Source organism: Hyaena hyaena, unplaced genomic scaffold (genome assembly GCF_003009895.1).
Source record: "Hyaena hyaena isolate Hyena2069 unplaced genomic scaffold, ASM300989v1 scaffold_4, whole genome shotgun sequence".
Lineage (NCBI taxonomy): Eukaryota > Metazoa > Chordata > Mammalia > Carnivora > Hyaenidae > Hyaena > Hyaena hyaena.
In genome coordinates, this window is record NW_024080636.1 from 1,954,825 (window position 1) to 1,974,982 (window position 20,158).

General features: G+C 57.9%; 2 protein-coding genes across 3 annotated transcripts in view; both read right to left on the bottom strand.

Annotated features, from left to right (window-relative positions):
- The window catches only part of CHADL (chondroadherin like), a 10,248-nt gene extending 5,087 nt beyond the window's left edge, over nt 1-5,161 (bottom strand). The window contains exons 1-4 of the mRNA XM_039235452.1: nt 5,112-5,161; nt 3,492-3,660; nt 1,189-2,901; nt 515-681 (exon numbers count right to left, since the gene is read on the bottom strand). Of these exons, the coding sequence (XP_039091383.1) occupies nt 515-681; nt 1,189-2,901; nt 3,492-3,660; nt 5,112-5,119 (2,057 nt within the window). The 5' untranslated portion in view covers nt 5,120-5,161. The remainder of the gene's footprint in view (nt 1-514; nt 682-1,188; nt 2,902-3,491; nt 3,661-5,111) is intronic.
- A 5,938-nt stretch (nt 5,162-11,099) lies between these two features.
- RANGAP1 (Ran GTPase activating protein 1) overlaps nt 11,100-20,158 on the bottom strand; it is a 33,536-nt gene continuing 24,477 nt past the window's right edge. Inside the window, exons 9-16 of one of the 2 annotated variants that reach the window (XM_039235678.1) lie at nt 19,925-20,024; nt 19,754-19,838; nt 18,548-18,728; nt 17,510-17,629; nt 15,955-16,057; nt 14,705-14,793; nt 14,299-14,420; nt 11,100-12,152 (exon numbers count right to left, since the gene is read on the bottom strand). In XM_039235678.1, coding sequence (XP_039091609.1) covers nt 12,083-12,152; nt 14,299-14,420; nt 14,705-14,793; nt 15,955-16,057; nt 17,510-17,629; nt 18,548-18,728; nt 19,754-19,838; nt 19,925-20,024 — 870 coding nt within the window. In that variant the 3' untranslated portion in view covers nt 11,100-12,082. The remainder of the gene's footprint in view (nt 12,153-14,298; nt 14,421-14,704; nt 14,794-15,954; nt 16,058-17,509; nt 17,630-18,547; nt 18,729-19,753; nt 19,839-19,924; nt 20,025-20,158) is intronic. The other variant, XM_039235689.1, reaches the window with a different exon arrangement.

The following is a 20,158-nucleotide window of genomic DNA, read 5'->3' on the forward strand; positions in this document are numbered from 1 at the left end:
AGAATCTGAAATAGGCTCCAGGCTCTGAGCTGTCAGCACAGAGCCCGACGCAGGGCTTGAACTCATGAACCACGAGATCATGACCTGAGCCAAAGTCAGACACTTAACCGGCTGAGCCCCCCAGGCGCCTCAACAATGTAATCCTTACAAAGAACCCCTCTGAGGCGGACACGGTTCCTGTCATCCCCTTCAGGGGTGAGGGAATGGCACAGAGCAGTCACGGGGCCCAAAGTCAATCGCGGAGAAGGATTTGAGTTCCTTTTGCTCTCCGGTGAGGTTAGTGACCTGCCCACAGGTGTTTGTCAGGTTCCACCCACTAGGCTGGCTGGATTTCATTCCCACACTGTTGAGGAGGGAATCCGGCCCCAGACAAGTCCACCCCAAGCCTCAGGCACTGATGGCTCTGGCACCACCGTCCCCTTGGAAGCTGCTAGCTGGCACAGACATGGTGGCCCGGGCAGAGGCCGGGGGCCCGACTGAGAGCTGCCGGTGGGTGTGCGGGCGGGGGGCTCACCTGTGCAGGGGGAGCAGCTGGCAGTCACAGTGGAAGGGGTTGCCGCTAAGGTCGATGAGCTCTAGCTGGCTGAGATGGGGCAGGGCCGGCACGGCCTGCAGCTGGTTCTTCTGCAGGTAGAGGCTCTGGAGCCCGGGCCCCAGGCCCGCAAAGGCCCCTGGAGAAATCTGCAAGGAGATGCCAGGCCTTAGTATGAGCTCCTGCCAGGCCCGCCTCACCCCGAGGCCCAGGAGGTAGCCCCATGCTCCCCCCGCAGAGAAAACATGGAGAACCCAAGGTGGCCCAGGCAGAAAGGGCCGTGCTGGGGTGGAGATCCCAAAGCACTGGCCCTTTGCACGTCACCCAGAGGCCCAGTTCATGGTTCTTTCTGCTCTGCCTGAACACACCCTGCTAAGGGCAAATCCTCCTGGTGGCTCCAGCCCTCCCCTCAAAGGGCACAACAACCGCTCGGACCCACGTTCCTCCTCCCTCCTTGCTCGGGCAGTCCCCTCCCTGGCAGGCTGTGTGGCACCGAAATCTGCCTGGTCTGTCACTACACCCGAGCTCCCGGCGGGGGGAAGCGGCGTAGTGTCCGCTTATCTCAGGGTCACCGGGCCTGCACCCCCGGGCCTGGCACTGTGGGGGCAGCATTGTTTGTTAGTGGCCCACCCCCACCCGGGTAGCCCTGTGCCCACCTGCTCCAGGCCACTGCTGTTCAGGAAGAGGTGCCGCAGCGAGGCGCCCACAGGCCGGAAGGCCCCATCCGGCAGGGCTTCAAGCGGGTTCCCCGAGAGCTGCAGCTCCAGGAGGGCAGGCAGCCCCTCCAAGGCGCCAGTGGGCACCTCCTGCAGTCGGTTCCTGTCCAGGTGCAGCTTCTCCAGCTCGCGAGCGGGGCCCAGCGCCCCAGGGGCCACCCGGGCGATGCGGTTGCTGCTCAGGTAGAGCCAGCGCAAGGCCTGCAGGCCTGCCAGGTCCCCGGGTTCCAGGCCGCCCAGGCCGTTGCCCTGCAGGTGCAGCGAGAAGAGGCTGGGCAGGGCGCGCAGGGCGGCCCCGGGCACTTGCCCGAAGCGGTTGCGCTCCAGGTACAGGTAGCCGAGGCGGGGGGCGCCCTCGAAGGCAGCGGCGCTGAGGCCCGAGAGCCGGTTGTCGGAGAGGTAGAGGTAGAGGAGGCCGCCCAGCCCCGCCAGGGCGCCCGCCTGCAGCTCCGCGATGCCGCAGTGCTGCAGGTGCAGCGACACGAGGCGGCCCAGGCCCGGGAAGGCCGCGCGGGGCAGCACGGGGAAGTGGTTCCGCCTCAGGTCCAGGAGCTGCGTGTCGCCGGGGAAGCCGCGGGGCACGGCCTGCAGGCCTCGGCCCTCGCAGCCGCTGTGCCGGGACTCGGGGACGCACGCGCAGGCCCGCGGGCAGGGCCCGGCCGCGCCGTCGGCCTCCCCGGGGGCGCCCGCGGGGCCGCGGGGCCGCGCAGCCGCCCGCCGCCGCTCCTCCTCCTCCGCCTCCTCCTCGGCCTCCGGCCTGCCTCCCGCGCAGCGCAGGTCTGAGGGCCTCAGGGCGTCCAGGGCCTCGCCTCGGAGGCGCCGGGGGCCCGTGCACGCGCCGTCCGAGCGCACCCGCGCCCGCGCCAGCCACTCGAGCAGCGGCCGGGCCCGGCAGCCGCACCACAGAGGGTTCCCCTGCAGCCTCAGCCGGCGCAGCTGCCCGGGGCCCTGCAGGGGGCGCAGGCCGGCCAGCTGGTTCCCCCGGAGGTCCAGCGTGTGCAGGCGCGGGCAGCGCGCGAAGGCCCTGGGCTCCAGCGCCTGCAGGGCGCCGTGGTCCAGCGCCAGCTCGCGGAGGCCCGGCAGCGCCAGCCCGTCCTCCTCGCCCACGTAGGTGAAGGGGTTGTGGCCCAGTTCGAGGCGGGCCAGGGCGCGGGCCTGGGCCAAGGCGGCCCCCGGCAGGGCCTGCAGCTCGTTGTGGTGCAGGCTGAGCCGGCGCAGGGCGGGCAGGCCGGCCAGGGCCTCGGGGGCCAGCACGCTGAGCGCGTTGTGGGCCAGCTGCAGCCAGCGGGCGCGCGTCAGCCCCTGGAAGGCCATGGCCGGCAGGTAGACGAGGGCGTTGTGGGCCAGGTTCAGGGTGGCCAGCGCCCCCAGGGCCCCGAACGTCCCCGGCCGCAGCTCCTCCAGCATGTTCCCCTCCAGCTCCAGCCGCTGCAGTGAGCCCAGCCCGTCCAGGGCTTCCTGGGGCAGCGAGCGCAGGCGGTTGGAGGCCAGGTTGAGGAGGAGCAGGCGGCCCAGGCCCCGGAAGGCGCCCTCGGCCACCTGCTCCACCTGGCAGTGCCGCAGGTCCAGATGGGTCAGGTAAGGCAGCTCCCGGAACGCAGCCGGGGGGATCACCCTCAGCATGTTGCCTTGGAGGTCCAGGCGCTGAGTCAGCTGAGCGGGGAGGAGTAGGGGGGAGGCTGAGCGACATGAGGACTAGGGCCTGCGCCCCTTGCCAGCCTTGGCCTTGGCACGCACTGTTCCCTCACCTGGACACTCCCCTCCCCGACACCCTTCCCTCATTCTCTTCATCCTGCTCCCTGACACCTCCTCCAGGAAGCCTTCCTCCCTAACCACCTGGGCACTTTTCACATTGAACTGCCATTGCCCGCCCACATGCTTTCTCTCCTCTCCACCAGCTCCTGACTCCACAGAGCAGAACCCATATCTGAGTCCCATATATCCCCTGTTCACTCCACTTCTGTCGCACAAGCTTTGTAGTTAATTCGGTATTTCTCTTACAGGTCGCCTACTTGTTCCAATCACACAGAACTTAAAATAGATCGTCGAACTTAAAATAGATCGTCTAACTTAAAATACAGTGTTGGTTGTTACTCCCATTTTACAGACGTGAAGACTGAGGCTTGGAGAGGAAAAGTGACTTGCCAAGGTCTCCCGGTCAGGCAGTGACAGATCCACTGGTGCCAACCCAGGCTCCCCCTGCCATCCTCCCTCCTCCTCCCTCCCCCCCCCCCCCCACTGACCTCGGGGATGACGTTTGGCACCTCAGTGAGGTTCTGGTGCCGACAGGCAACATGCCGCCTGGAATTGTCGCAAACACACGTCTGCGGGCAGCGTTGAGCAGCCGCGTGCCAAGCTGGGCCCAGTGGCAGCAGCAGGGGAAGCAGCAGCACCAAGGAGACGCTCTGAGTCCTGGGAGGGGGAGGGGAGGGGGAGGGGGAGGGGAGTCAGTTGTTCACAGGGCCAGACGTCCCACACCGTCCGTTCCCCAAGCCCAGCTGTTTCCAGAGCCCCTCACATGTCTCCCTCCTTTGCCTCAGGGAAGGTGTCACTGAGCCTAATGACGCCCCACGCAGCAGAGGCTCCATTGTTAGCCTTAACACTGGGGGAAACTGAGGCTCAGAAAGGCCCCCTCGACCATCTGTCTGCCCCGTGGCTCCTGGAGTCCTTGTTGAATAGGACGACGAGCTGAGGGCTCAGAGGGTGTGCCGGGCCGTGGTGAGGCTCCGGGTCCGGGGGGAGGCCGGGGCCTCCCACTGCGAGGGTGGCAGAGAGACAAGCATCAGACAGACGTGGCGGCAGTTCCGTGGTGGCAGGGAGCATAATGGCACCCACGGTGAGGGGACAGCCGGGCAGCCAGGCGGGCCCCAGGCGGGCCGGAGTTTGTAAGGTCAGGTTTGGACCAGGTGGTGGGTCTGAGAGCCTCGAGGGGCCTTAATGCCTGTCAGGACCCACTGGCAGGTGAGCAGAAGGCTCGGGCCTCTGTCTACACCCCTGATGTCCCCTCATCTTTGCTACCGCACCAGCCCGGACTGGGGTGGGGGAGCTGCGGGGACAGACGGGCTTGGCTGGGCTTTGGGCGGCTCTGTCCCCTTACCGTCCATCTTCTCCTAACTTCTCCCATTACCCAGCGGACCCCTTCGCCTCACAACTGCCCCCACTGCCTGTCCCTTCTTAGGGATGACTGTGCCCCGGGGCTCTCCTGGGCCCCCCCACTCCATGCTCTGTCCTGCACCGACCAAAGGGAACTTTCCAAAATGCAGATGGGACCTGATGCCACCGACTAAGAACCTCCCAGCATCTCCACACGGCCTTTGGTGGAAAACCCTAACTCCTGAGCCCACCTGGAATGTGCTCGAATTGTCCAGTGTCCCCCTCGGCTCCCCGACCATAAACACACGACGCCCGCAACGCCTAACTCGCCCAGCTCTTCCCTCTGTTCTCAGCCCGCATCACGGCCTCCACCCTCAGCCTCCCCGGCTCTGCTCGCTGCTGGTCACCGTCTGTTGTTCAGTCTCCGAGAAGGCGGGGGCTGGGGACATCCTCCAGAGCCTGGGGTGAGGCTGCGGCTCCGGGCGGACCGGGGACAAGTGTCCAGGGTTCAGAGGCCTGCTGAGCTCTCAGACGAGGCCCGGAGGACGAGCCACACGGGAGCTCGCCGGAGCAGCCACACGCCATTCACCATCTTCCTCAGAAACGGCTTCGGGGACGCCCTTGGGGAATCTCCCCCCACCCCCGGCCCCCCGCAGCAGACCCCAGAGCCCCTGTCCCCCAACCCCTGAGGCCCAGAGACGGCCAGGAGCTTGCCTGCAGCCCCTCAGCGTCTCTAAACACCCGTGTGCCCCCAGGGCCCAAAGACTCACCCCTCCATGCCGTCCGGCTCCCACTGCCAGGCAGCCTGGATGCCGCGGGAGCCCCCCTCTCTGGCCCGCAGGCCTGGCAGCAGGGACAGGGCTGAATGGGAGGCATTGTGGGCAGTCCAGCCGGAGGCTGAGGTGAAGGGGGGGGGGGGCAGGGGCGGGAGCGGCGGCTGCAGTTACAGGGCCTCCTGCCCGGCGCCGGCTCAGGGCTCAGGATGGTGGCCCCGGCCTGAGAGCCCAGCCTGGGCAGCGGGGTCCCGCGCTGGCTGGCAGGGAGCCTCTAGCAGCTGGCCTGTGGGTCCGGGCCCTGGGCTCCCCCCCAGCTGTGGGAGGTCCGGCCAGCCACCCCTCACTAGCCTCAGTTCCCTGCTCTGTGAAAAACAGTATTAGTAAGTAGCTCACAGGATTGCCATGGGGGGGGTGAGGGGGCAGGAAGGCACCTGAAACATAGTAGGTGCTCAAGAATGGTTACCTCAGTCCTTTCTGTTGTACACATTTACATGCATTGTTTAACACCGTACAGGCAATTTTCTGCAATTGTTTTTCACCCAACGTCAAATTATCAGGAGTGATCCTGGTTGATTCTTCTTAGTCGTGTTTTAACTGTTGTATAATATTCCATTGTATACAGGCGGCAACACTGCTTATCCATTAATCTTGGAGATTCTGGTTGCCTCCAACTTCGTTACAAACAATACTGCAAAAACAGTGTCCGAATACTTACCTTCCTGGGCACTTTTGCAAAGTTCATCTAAACCACCGCAAACTTCTATATATGCTGTGATTGTTCAGATCCATGCTTCTCGTGGATTTGCATCTGTCATTATTCAGTTCGCTTGGGTTTTGTTTTTAAGCCAGAAATAGTGTCACACCACACAGACTTCTGCATGCGCTTTATTTCACTCAGCAAATTTCACGTCAGTGGCATCACTGAGTGTGAACTCTTCTAGGTCTGTTTTTTTCCATTCAACATTCTGTTTGTGGGATTCATCTGTGATGCATATTTTAAGAATGTGTTTATTTTCATTTTTACATAGCATTTCAGCACTCCATTCCATAAATAGTCCACAGCAGTGACATGGGGTAGAGGCAGGAGAGCCATCTGCCCCAGATGCAGGCAATAAGGGGGTGTGCTGTTGGTGGGGAGCTTAAATGCAATGAGACCCACTGGTTTGCTTTTTATTGTCATCATGTGCTGGTTGGTGATTCTAAACAACACTGATGCTAAAATATTCCTCCCTGCTTAGGTGGAGGATTCTCACCTCCACCTTTTTTTTTTAATGTTTATTTTTTGAGAAAGAGAGAGGGCACGAGTGGGGGAGGGGCAGAGAGGAAAGGAGACACAGAGTCCAAAGCAGGCTCCAGGCTCTGAGCTGTGAGCACAGAGCCAGATGCGGGGCTCGAACCCACAAACTGCGAGGTTATGACCTGAGTCAAAGTCGGACACTTAACCAATTGAGCCACCCAGGTGCCCCTAATCCATTCCACTCTTGATGGACATTTGGGTTGCTTCCAGGGTGGGGCCATTATGAAGAGTGCTGCTCCCCGTGTTTGTGCGTCTTTTGGAGAACACAGCACGACACGTCTGTGGGATATACCTACAGGTGGAACTGCTGGGCTTAGGTTTATTTTAGCTTCAGTGGATACTGCCAAACAATTTCTCAAAGTATTTGTACTGATTGACACTGCCCCAGCAGTGTGGGACTTCCGTTGCCCCACATTCTCACCAATGCTTGGTATGGTCTTGTACCTTAGCCATCCTAGTCAGGGTAAGATAGCATCATGTGCTAATGAGCGTTTCTCTGAAGACTAATGAAAGTAAGCACCTATATTCATGTGCTTCTTTGTGAAGTCCCCATTCAATCCTTTTGTTCATTTTTGTCTTACTAACTTCTGGAAACTCTACATATTCTGAGTTATTATTTTTTTAGTTTATTTATTTAGAGAAAGCATGACTAGGGGAGGAGCTGAGAGGAAGAAAGAGAGAATCCCAAGCAGGCTCCACACTGTCAGCAAAGAGCCCGACACGGGGCTTGAACCTACAAACCAGGAACCTGAGCTGAAACCAAGAATTGGGTCTTTAACCACTGAGCCACGCAGGAGCCCATCTGAATTATTTTAGAATATATATCAGTCAGTGGGGCATGTGCCTCTTGATCTTGGGGTCCTAAGTTCCAGCCCAATGTTGGGTGTAGAGATTACTTAATAATAATGAAACAGAGGTGCCTGGGTGGCTCAGTTGGTTAAGCATCTGACTTTGGATCAGATCATGATTTCAAGGTTCATGAGTTTGAGCCTCACATCATGCTCTGCACTCAGTGAAATTCATTTATTCACATGAACGCAGACAGGTCCTGCATCTGGTGTATTCACTGTGGCACATTAAAAAACATTTTTTTAAAGTTTTTATTTAAGTGATCTCTACACCCAATATGGGGCTTGAACTCACAGCCCTGAGACCAAGAGTCACATGTTCTTCTGACTGAGCCAGCCAGGTGCCCCTTACCTGCTGATGATCTCATTGCTGCACATGCTGTAATTAACCATTCTTTTCCCGATGGACAGTTAGGTTATTAATTTCCTGGAATCCTTTATTTAAAGTCGCCCTTGTAACATGTCACCTTGCATACATGTATGATGTTTTCTCTGAGGCAGATCCTTAGAAATGGAATTTGAGGGGGCGCCCGGGTGGCTTAGTCGGTTAAGCGTCCGACTTTCGCTTAGGTCATGATCTCGCGGTTCGTGGGTTTGAGCCCCGCGTCGGGCTGTGCTGACTGCCAGCTCAGAGCCTGGAGCCTGTTTCAGAGTCTGTGACTCCCTCTCTCTCTGACCCTCCCCTGCTCACGCTGTCTCTCTCTCCTAGAAATAAATAAAACATTTAAAAAAAATTTTTAAAAAAAATGGAATTTGAGGTCACAGGCTAGACATAGTGACCTACATAGACATACCTTTTGTAGTATCTGCCAAATTGTTCTCTAAAGTGGTTTTACCAGGTTGACATCCCTCCAGCAACATACAAAATGTAGGAGATTCATTGCTTTCCTGGTGTCACTTCTACATGATATTTGCCAGTCTGGCCCAAAATGGCGCCTCTGTAGTTTTGTTTTCATTTCCTTGATTATTGGTCAAGTTGAACAGATTGTTTGCTTTTCACGCTTCATCACCTGTGAACTCTTTTCAATTGGATGTATTATTCTCAACACTAACCCTATGGTATATGTCACAGTGTCTTTGTGTACTCTATCACCTTGCCAATTCTTTTTTTTTTTTTTTTTTTATTTATTTCTAGGAGAGAGAGAGAGACAGCGTGAGCAGGGGAGGGTCAGAGAGAGAGGGAGCGACAGACTCTGAAACAGGCTCCAGGCTCTGAGCTGACAGTCAGCACAGAGCCCGACGCGGGGCTCGAACCCACGAACCGCGAGATCATGACCCAAGCGAAAGTCGGACGCTTAACCGACTAAGCCACCCAGGCGCCCCTCACCTTGCCAATTCTTATGGTATTTTTGGTTGTTACTCACTTTTTGACAGAGGCAAATTTCCTCATGGCTTGTGCTTTTGGCGTGTCAAAAAATGCTCTTGTGTTGGGGGGGCCTGGTGGCTCAGTCGGTTAAGTGTCTGACTCTTGATTTTGGCTCAGGTCATTGTCTCACAATTCAGGAGATCAAGCCCCGCATCAGGACCGGCACTGACAGTGTAGAGCCTGCTTGGGATTCTCTCTCTGCCCCTCCCCAGCTTGTACACATGCTCACTCTCTCTCAAAAAGAATATATAAACATTTTAAAAAGAATTTTATATATTCTTGTGTTCTACTTCCTTGAAAAAAACTATGGCTGTTAAATGGATGGATTGGGAGCACTTTGAATGTTGTGGACAACCGCAGTTTAGCTGGGTTTCCACCCCATCCTGGCCCCTGCCATCCCCACACCCCCTTACCCTGAATGTGGGGTTTATCACATACATGACTGAAGATCTTCACTCAATATCCTGATTCATTCGTGGCATGCACGCAGCTAGAGGTGATGCGTTTTCTCTCGGCTGTGCAACGCTACCCTGTATAGCTTCGCATTTGTCCATTTTCCTGATGTTGGCCAGAGTCCTTTCTAGGTTCTTGCTGGCAGAGTGCTGCTTGGGAACACCTATGGCCATGCTTCCTGGAGGTTTTCTAGTTTGAGCTTCAGAATGGAATCACTGCTGGTTTAGCCCCAAGCCCATGGTTGAACTCCTTTTGTGAGAATAGCCCAGTGCTAAGCGGGCCTTCCATACGCGGGGGTTACGCACTTGTCTAGGCTGAGGCATCACTGGCCTTACAGATCCCGTCACGGTGCTCAGGGACCTGGAGCCTGTGTAATCTCAGGACTGGCTGTAGCTCTTGGGAGCGTCAGAGTCAGGGGGAAAATTCCAAAGGCTACACAGCTCTCAGTACGCAGCAGAGTCCCAACCTCAGAGCTGGTCTGAAGGACCGAGTAGGGCTGGGCCTACACTCCTGGGACCACAGGAACCTCCTTGGTGTGTGGATCCCAGGAGCCAGGCAGTGCCACCTGCTGCCAGGCCAAGTGAGATCTATGGGGCTCTTCTCAGACCGAAGCTGGCACACACACGGCCTAGGAGGCAACAAGGGCCAGCTCCAGGCAGCCTGGAGGGAAGAGCCAGGCCCTGACTCAGTCTCTCCATCTGTTAAGCTTCTTACCACTCGTGAGAAGTTGTGCTTGAATCTCAAGACTCAGCTCTTGCATCCCTAACTCTTGAAGACTTCCCTGGCCTCAGTGCCAACCGTTATGACACTGGGCCACCACTGTTGGTCTCCTACACCAGAGTGGGGGCCCTCCAAAAGCTGTGCCTGTGGCCCCAGAGCTCAAAACAGGGCCTAACAAAGGGGTGGGGGTCAGTTGGACATCCACCTGCCTTCTTCTGTATTGCCTCACGTGGGGGATAGGAGGGCAAGGCATGGGCATCACCTCCACTACCTGGTCAAGAAAGACGTTGCCTGGGCCACCTGGGTGGCTCATTTGGTTGGGCGGCCAACTTTGGCCCAGGTCACAATCCTGCACTTTATGGGTTCAAGCCCTGCACTGGGCTCTGACAGCTCAGAGCCTGGAGCCTGGTTCAGACTGTGTCTCCCTCTCTCTCTCTCAAAATATTAAGAAAAGAAAAACAGGGGCGCCTGGGTGGCTCAGTTGGTTGAGCGGCCAACTTTGGCTCAGGTCATGATTTCGCAGGTCGTGAGTTCAAGCCCCGCATCGGGCTCTGTGCTGACAGCTCGGAGCCTGGAGTCTGCTTCGGATTCTGTGTCTCCCTCTCTCTCTGCCCTTCTCCTGCTCTTTCTCTATCTTTCAAAATTAAATAAATGCTAAAAAAAAAACTAAAAACAAAACAAAGGTGTTGCCTGAGTGGTCCACAGCCAAGAAGGAAGCACCGTCCCCTAAGAAACCTTGGAGGGACCTCTTCAAGCCTGTGGGAGATACAGGCTCCCCAAGTCTGCCTGCTGTCTGAGTGCCCCCCCCAAGTGTGCCTTCTGAGGGCCCCAGGGAGGGGTCTGCTTAGCTGTCCTCACACCACGTGTAGCAAAGGGAGGGAAGGCCCCCAAAGGAGGTGCCCTCCATGCCAGGCCCTGTGGTCAGATACCCTGAGGCGGCTTCCCAGCCAAGCTCAACCCGGTGAGGTGACCTTGCTAGGCAGACTCAGGGGTTCCTGACAGTGCGGTGTGTGGGGGTTGTGGCAAAATCTGGACGGTGTCGGGCTTATGTCCATAAATGGAGTGATGCAGGGATCAGTAGCCCCAAGGCTAGGTCAAGGGTAAGATGGAGCTGAGCAGATGAAAATGAGCCCAATTCAGGGCCCCCAGGAGTCGCTGTCCCCTTCTGGGCCTGGGCAGGAAAGGCTGCCCCGTGGGACAAGGTTGGCACAGGGTTCGACAACCCCGTACAGACAGGTGGGCTCCAGGCATGCGGACCCCAAGAACTGCCCATGTAAGGTGAAAGACTTCTCAGTCTCCACAGTTGCCACATATGACTTTATTTGTGAAGCCCCGGGCACAGCCCAGACACACAAAGAGCACAAAGGGAAAAGCACAGAGCGTCAGAGGCAGCTCCAGCCCAGTCCCCACCCTGTCCAGGTCCTTTAAGAGCACCCAAGCCGCAGCTCAGGCTCAGTGGGCCCTGCCCCCGCCCCCAGGCCAGAGAACAGGGTTGGGCCTGCCAAAGAGCCCCTTCCAGCTTGGCCCCCAGGCCAGTCACAGACATCTCAGCTGCCCGGGGAGGGCGGGCCGTGGTCTGGAGCCAGCACCATTTACCCATGACTTCTGCTCCTAGACACCCTGTGTCACCACTAGCTTTTCCTCCTGTCCCCGTGGCGCAGGAAGCTGGGCCTTGCCTTCTGCTGACTGCCCCTGGCCCCACACCTGCAGCAGACTCTGCCCCTCAGGCTGCAGAGGTCAATGCGGCAGGGATGGACGCTGGGGAAGGCAGTGGCTTTAGAACCAGCGCTTAGTGACAGGAAGCAAAGGCAGCCACTGAGTGAGCAGCCCCAGGCAGGGCATGAAGCGCAGCCCAGCCATGGCACTGAGGGAGGGGACGAGGGGACGACGCACAGACAGCAACTCCCCAGGCTCTGGCACAGCCCAGAAGGGACAGAAAGGCAAGGTGGGAGGGGACAGCCGAGGGGGCCACGAGCTGGAGGCGCGCACCAGCAGAGCGCCCTCCGGTGGTAATGAGTTTAATGGCAGAGCAGCTCAGCCCTTTCACGGGGGGCCTGCTCCCCTCCAGTGGGACCAGGGACAGTCCAGCAGGGAGACATTAAAAACCCAAACCCCGACAGGAAGCACACACCTGCACACTCACCACACCGACACGCATACTCAGGGACCGACACGACACACGCGACAAAGACCCTCCCTGCCTCTGGCCAGAGTCCTTCATCTGAGTCCCTTCCCAAGTCACTGGTTCAGGCCAAGGGGTGGGGAGAGGCCGGCTTCGCACCTACACCTTGTACAGCGTCTGCAGCAGGTTGTGGCGGGCAAAGGAGCAGGCCTCCAGGGCACCGTTGGGCCTGTGGGGAAAAAAGGGTCAGTGGGTGGGCACGACACACACCGGTGGGGCCCAGGGAGTTCAGGCTGCCGCAGAGGCCAGTTTCCCAACTATGGAGCAGGGCCCGTTTCTGAGGCTAGAAACGTGTCAGGATCCATTTTTCTAACTTTCAGGACGACTTAGCAAGGAAGAGGTCAGCCCCGCCTTCTGCACACAGGGGGCGGGGCACATGTGAAGTTCAGAGAGGCGGACGCACACCCAAGGCCACTGGGCCCAGACTAGGCCGGGACGCAGGCCTCCACTCTCCACCGGGCAGCCTCTCCCAGGGCCCTTCCAGTGGGCACAGGGCCAGGGCGTCCTCACAGCCACTACAGTGCCACCTGGGCCCTCACAAGTAATGGGCTGACCACTGTCCCCACCGAGATCATGAAAGTCACTACACAGGAGGAGAGTGGGGCAAGACATCCAGGCGGCTGGGCGAGCGTGGGGTGCAGCCAGGACCCGCACCACGACACCGTACCTAGTCTAGCGTGGCCGTGGGGTCCTACACCATTTGGCCGGGAGTTGAGGGAGGAAGGGTGTGCATGTCACTCCATGGTCACTCAGTCCCCTCAAAGAAGGTCTAAGGGACAGCTTTTATAAATCCTCCTCTTTTAAAGTGGTACAGACTGAGGCCTCTACGAGGGTAGGCAAGCGGCTGAAGGACGCAGCCTGCGACAGACCAACAAGGACAGGGTCTCTTCTCACGGGGCCATGCCCTCACGGAGTACTAGAAGGCCAAAGGGAAAATGCTGACTATAACAAAAGGAGCTGGGGGGGGGGGGGAGGGTGTGTGTGTGTGTGTGTGTGTGTGTGTGTTGGAGGGGGAGGAGGGAGGGACTAGGGCCACTGACTGGAAGGGCTCCAGGGAGCTAAGAGCTGGGGTCAAGGCGACGCCCCCTGCTGTGAGACGAGGCATGGGGAGAATGAAATGCCGGGGAGGCAGGACCATGAGATGTGTGGCCAGGGTGACAGCTCGCGCTGGACTCCGCTGAGGGGCCGAGCACTCAAGCTCCACACCCGTGGGGATCAAACTCAACGACCCCAAGATCAAGAATCGTGTGTGCCACCGACTGAGCCAGCCGGGCGCCCCTCAGCTCTGCTTTTCACAGGCCAGGCTACCTGCAGCGGAGTGGGTGGCCTGGGCAGAGGCGGCGGTGAGGGGCAGCCATGGATGCAGGCAGCTGGGCAGACATGCCAGAGCGTAAGGCCTACGGACGCAGTGTTGTGCGCACGGAACCACAAGACGCCGTGGTGGCAGAGGCCATGGCGCGACAGTCCTGGAAGCCGGCCCGTGCTCCTGACCGTGCCCTGAGCCAGACCACCCCCAACACTTCTTCACACATCCCAGGCACTACCCAATGGCATGAGCCACACTTACGTCACCCCCCCGCCCCGGGTGTCTCTCTCCTCTGTCCCACTCCCACTTCCATTCAAGGGACTGGATTCACAGAAAGTGTAGGTGGTCAGAGCCCCCAGAGGCCACCTCATTCAACGACCTGGTGGGGCAAACAGGGAGACAGGCCTGAGAAAAGCCAGAGGTCTGCTGGGGCCTGAGAAAAGCCAGAGGTCTGCTGGGGCCACACAAGACCTCAGTGAGAACAGGGGACGAGCCTTCTGACTCATCCATTGTGGGTGCTGGGGTCTGAAGGCTCCTTGTTACCCAACTGTGGCCACTGCCCCACCAGGTACCAGGACCCTCCTCCAGGACAAGGCCAAGGTTTCTAGGTCTCTGGGCATTTGGCATTTGCAAGGGAGGGGTCTGTGGCTGTGGAAGATGGGTGCGGCAGGTCCCGTCAGCCTCAGCCCTGTAACTGAGGGAGTGGACACAGAACTTCCCTCAGAGGCATTCCTGAGTACAGTACCTCCAGTACCAGGGCAACCAGGGGCAAACCCCTTCCCTCCCGTGCTGTTTCCTCATCTGGAAAATAGGGGCCATTCCACATTCTCGCTCAGGAAAAGACACTGTTCCCGAGCTTCCTGACCTCAGCCTGGCACAGGGGAGGAAAGACTCAAACGCGGATGCGGAGAGCCCAGGACACGTGAGGGTCTCTCACAAGGCCAGGGAAGCCTCACTGACTAGGGGCCTGCAGACGTGGGAACCAGCCACCCCACGACGGCACACTCACTTGGTCATGAATGCCAGCAGCAGGGGTGCAAGGGCCTTGGGGAAGTAGTCCTGCTGCACCATGTGGTTCAATGCCATCAGAGGACCATACAAGTTGCCAATGGCCTTGACCTTGTCTTCGCTCTGCAAGGGGAACACACAACAGAAAGCAAGGTGAGTGAGCTACAGGGCCACCAGGGGGTTGGGGTATTCTAGGTCTCCACCATCCAGCTCCTGCTCAGAGAGCCCCATGGCCAAGGTCAAGCTGAATCCCATCACCAAGGCAAGGCTGTTTAAGCAAGTCCAGGGACAGGACTCCCCCCCCCCACCTCCCTAACCCCTCCCCACCACGGACTCAAGGTGTAGGACAGGGTGGGTGGGTGGGCAGGCGTGGCCAGAACAGCCCCCTCCCTCCCCTGCAGCTGCACCTTGAGCAGACCCATGTGGATGAGGAGCCTGGTGAGGAAGGCATTGGAGTTGAAGGAGGATGAGCTGAAGGCCTTCTTCATCAAGGCATCTGCAAGACAGAAGCAGCAATGGGGCACGGAGTTTGCAGCAGCAAATAGGCTGGTCACCAGCCAAGGTCACACAGCTCCGGCACACGTAGGCTGGGTCCTGTCTTCTGCACTAATCAGGTGAACACAGGGTAGCAAACTGCGGTCCCAGGCCAAGGGGACAGCCAGGGGAAGGGCTCAACCTTGTCCTTCTCATGCTGACCTCACACACTGCAAAAGGACTTGGGGACCTTGCACAACCAGGGTGGGACAGGGAGGGGGGAAGTTTAAGTGAGGCAGATCACCCTGGGGGAGATCCCAGCCATTCTGTAGAGGTGAGAGGGAATGAGCACAGAAGGGAGGAGAAGGAGTGGCTGAGGGTCTACAGGCACTGTGCGGCACACACTTCCATGCGAGGCTGTTCTGGGAAACAGAATCCCTGTCAACACCCACAGGGCTGGGGCCTCAGGGAGCAGACTTAGTGACTCCCCCTGGGCCTCACCAGGGTACCCAGCCTTGCTCCCCACTGACCCTCTGCCTCAGTGCCACCCACACGGCGCCAATCCAGGAGAAAGCACCACATTTCTCCACTCCTCTCTACTCCTTTTCACATGCTGGGCCCTTCCTTCCCTGTCTGCCTGACCAAGCCTGACCACACCGTGGGGCTCAGACTTGCGTGGTCAAGCGGAAGGGGACAGGTGCTATAATGGAGGTAACAGGGAAGGCGGCAGCGAGGGAGGGTCATGACAGAACCAGAGGTGTTGGGAAGCCTCGTGAAGGAAACAGGGAGAGCAGGCATCCTCCAGGCTTCCGGATGGAGGCGACTGTGTGCAGAGGCTCAGTTGAGGACAAAAGCCAAGGTCTCATGGCCTCTCCTCTGAGAGGACTGCTTCCATAAGGCCTACGGGCCGGGGCTATCTGGTCTTCCTACAGCAGATGCCTGGCTGAGTTCTAACTGTATGTAACTGTATGGCTTTGGAAAGGCCTTAGTTGCCCCACCTGCAGAAAACGGAGAGAGCAGCCAGCCTACTCCATGGCAAGAATCTAACAGAACAGGTAGGAGGGGGCAGAGAGCAGTACATACTTGAGCACTGGAACAAGGGGTTCCAGCCACCGTAAATGTCATCTGAGCCCTGATGCAGCAAGGAGGCAGGGCCATCCATGCCCCGCCCAGCCCACATTACCTACTGCATCTTGCACTGCTGTCCTCACTGTGGCTTCGTCCTTAAACACAGATGACACCTTCAGGAAGGCAGAGACCACCTTTTCCGGGTCGGATGTGTCAGTCTGAGGACACAAGAGACAATGGCTGGTCACCAGGGGCCAGAGCCCCAGGGAAGATGTGCCTGCACTCTGCTGTAGGCTGGAAGAGGCCTTGGTGAGACACAGCCTCACCCCCACACTGTCCCCTTCAAGCCAGGCACAGGCTGGCCCATGGCAGGGATGCAAAGTATACAGAGGATGCATCAGCATTACAAAGGCTTATTCCCGTGACCCAGTGCTCCCCTTTTTGTAAACTAACCTGAACAAAATGATCCAGAATATAGGCTAGACATCATTCACATGCAAGGAAGCTTAACTTCACCTAACTTCACCGGGGTGGAGACAAGTGGAAACAATGTGAATGTCCAGAAACAGTGCCCGAGTGGGCTCTGGGGCAGTGAGCATGGCTCCTGACACAGGAGATGGCGAATGGGATTACATGAAAAAGTGGGCCTTTAATCTCATTTGTCAGGGAAAGGAAAAAAAAAAAAAAAAGAGCACAGAGAAAACATAAAAGGAAATCAAGGGGCACCTGGGTGGCTCAGTCGGTTAAGTGTCCGACTTTGGCTCAGGTCATGGTCTTGCAGTTTGTGAGTTCAAGCCCTGTGTCGGGGGAGCTGTGCTGACAGCTCAGAGCCTGGAGCCTACTTCAGATTCTGTGTCTCCCTTGCTCTCTGACCCTCTGTCTCTCACACTCTCTCTCTCAAAAATACACATTAAAAAAAAAGGAAATCAGCTAAAACGCCAAGCTAGCTCTGAGAGTGGAAACATTTTATTTTCGCTGGATTCATCATTTAACCCTCTCACACTCTGCTCTCTCATGTGTAGCCCAGGGTAACAGGGTCTATGTTGTGGGATGGCCAGAGGGCTAAATAATTAAACCAGATCTAAGGACTTGGAACAGTGTCGGGCAGACAGGAGGCGCTGGACGGTCACCTCAGGATGCAATCAGTGAATGAATAAACGAACAGACAAATGAATAAGCTAACTAACCGACAAACGAGCGAGGCCGGAGGAAGGGCACACTACTCACATGACCTCCACAGGAGCCCTGGGCAGGACAGCTGTCTGAGGACACAGGAGGGAAGCCCAGGTGTGTGCACATGAGAGTGCTGGGAAAACTGCCCAGGGGTCACAGGTGCAGCAGCCCTGCCCCTCCTGCAGCCCCAGTGTGTTTCCAGAGACAGGGTCACCCGCAACCTCCGGAGGTTGACAGATACACTGGTCACACTCATGTGTATTTTAAAGACAAGGGGGGGTGGCTAGCTGGCTCAGTTGGAAGGGTATGCAACTCGATCTCGGGGTTGTGGGTTCGAGCCCCACATGCATTATAAAAATCACTTACATACATAAAACTTAAACAGGCACACCTGGCAGTCCCCATTCCCACTGACAGCGTCCCCTCCCAATCCCGTGCTCTGCTTCTCCCTGTCTCCACGGCACGCTCGGCTCGGAGGTGGAAGCATGGTCACCTACCTGCTGGGCTATCAGCACGGAACTCTTGGGCCCGAGGCGCAGCAGCTTCTCTGGGGAGGGGAAAGCCAGGAAAGTAGAGACGTCTGCGGGAGGCGGGGAGGACAGCACGGGCGCCGGCTCCTGGGGGACAGGCGGCACAGGTGGCTCTGCGGAGGTCCAAACCCAGACTCCTCGCCCAGAACACGCAACCCTCGCACTAGGCGGTCAAGGCTCAGAGTCTCGGATTCTTCCTCCCACTCACGTGCAGCCCCCAGAGGGTGAGGGGCCCACAGGCGCTGGCCCTGGCTCCTAGCACGGGAGCCTCCAGGACGGGGGCAAGCCACCTCCTTAGGCCGAGTGCCTCCTTGCCAAGACACACGATGCCCCAGAAGTGACGGGAGAGGCGCGCGGGGGCTAAAGTGGGCCCCGCCAGGCGCTGCAGTCTAGCCCGGATAAACACTGCTAGCCAGGTGCCCAGAGAACAACTGAAAACTGAAAAGTGCCTAGCCACTTGTTGAAATGCTTCCATAAACTAGAAAAAAAGTGAAATTCAACATGAGTGTGGGGTCCTTGTCCAGCCTGTGGTTCTCCAGAGTTTTTACTTGGGAGCCCACGAGGGAAAGGACACACCAACCTCTCGGTGAGGCAAAGGGCCACCAAGTGTTCAAGCTGGGCCAGTCTCCAGAATGGGGGGGCTGTCCCTGCGGGTCACCAAGATGGGTAGGAAAAGAATTTCTATTTACGCCTATTTTTTACCCGATTCTTTCAGAGATATTTATATATGTTTCATACTAAACAGTACAGCCGCGTCATATATGCTATAATCACGTCATGATGCATAAGTGAACAGACGCGTCTGTACTGGGATAAATATAAATGTGGATGAATACAGCTACACTGGGATGACTTTCTTTTTTTACTTACAGGGGTGCGCATTCAAAAATAGTTTGCACCCAATGTACTTAAGTGGATTCCACACCTACCACCCCTGAGAAGATGTCCCAGGACTTCACATTTGAGAACCAGGGCTCTGATCCTGCCAAACAACAAGAAACTCACTCCACTGTTTGGGTCCAGAATCTTCCTTGATGGTGTGGATGACTCCTCTCCTTGCTCTTGCTGCGGCTCTTCCTCCTCCTCCTCCTCTTCCTCCTCCTCTTCCTCCTCCTCTTCTTCCTCCTCCTCTTCTCCGTCCTCTTCCTCCTCCTCCTCCTCCTCGTCATCCTCCCCCTCATCATCACTGCAGAGGGGAGCTGGCTAAAGCAGACCCTCCCTGCCCAGCGGCCCATGTTGGCTCCGAGGCCTGGCTCCACAACCCACAGACCCCAGTCAGGCGGGAAGGGGCTTGCGGAGGATGGGGGCGCAGCTGCGCCTAGGGTGGGGGCACGTGGGTCACCAGGGAGCCAATCATCCATCTCTCGTCACCCAGGGAAGCCCCTGTTGTGAACACGGAAGAGCCACATCTCGACCCTGTCCCAAGCGGGCCCCTAGTCCTCCACTGGGGAGACAGAGGAAAGGAAGAGAACGGTCCGTCATAGCTGAGGCCCAGGGCTTGGCAGGAACACTGCCCAGGCTGAGACGCTGTATCTCACTGCACACTGCCCCGTGGCTATGGGGGGCGAGGGGATGGGGGCTTCTGGGACTGTGAGCCTCTCAAGGCCATCTGAGCCCCCAGTTCTAGCAGCAGCACATACGTAGAACTGAGGGGACAGAAGTGAGGGTCTGACAGGCGAATGAAGCTGACCTGGGGGCCAGAAGGGCAGAGGGAGCAGTGCTGATGGCGCAAATCGACTCCCACCCAGCTGGAGGGGGCAGCCCCACCTCCCCGGCCCCAACCTCTGCTCCCGCTCCACGTGGGCTCCGCAAACCCTGAACTCCCTGCTCTCTGGCATCAGCCTCTTCCTTTTTGGACTCCATCTCCAAGTCTGATTCTAAGAACAATCCTGAGCTCACCCCCATCACCGCCCTGACCTCACTGTTACTCTACCGTATCTGTCAGCTCAGATCAAAGGTCATCCCTTCAGGAGCCTCGCCACCTCATCCACTCCAAAGGGTGACCACTCTCAGACCCTTATTGTCTCTGAACACACACTATCTGATTATTCTTGGCCACCCGTTCTACCAGTAGAAGTCCCACGAGTCCCAAAAACCTTCATGGTCTTATCCTTGTGACCCTAATGCCTCGTACAGCATCTGGCCCATACAGAGGCTCAAACAACGGTTCCCCAGTGAATAAAAGTAGAACCTCAGCCCACAGCTCCCTACCTGAGGGAGGCCAGCACCTTGGCCATATTGAAGCCATCTAGCACCTCCTGGAGCTGCTCGCAGCCTTCTTCTCCCAGCGCATTGCCTGCTCGCGGAGAGGAGGAACAGAGCGTCAGGACGGGCAGCAGGGCCCACCCGGCAGGCCTGGGCCAAGGCCACCACTCCCATTACCATTGAGGTCCAGCTTCTCCAGCTCGGCCTTGTCTGCCACGGCCTCTGCGACAGCCAGAGCTGCATCTCTCTTGATTTCACAGAACGACAAGTTCAGCTCCTGAAAATAAGAGGAAGGAGTAGAGGCCAGCAGAATCATGGGCCAGGAGACCCGGTCCTCCTCTGAAGCCTGTTTTCCCCAAGGGAGGGTAAGGCTCTGTGCTCCAGCCGGGCACAGGGACCCCGACAACAACA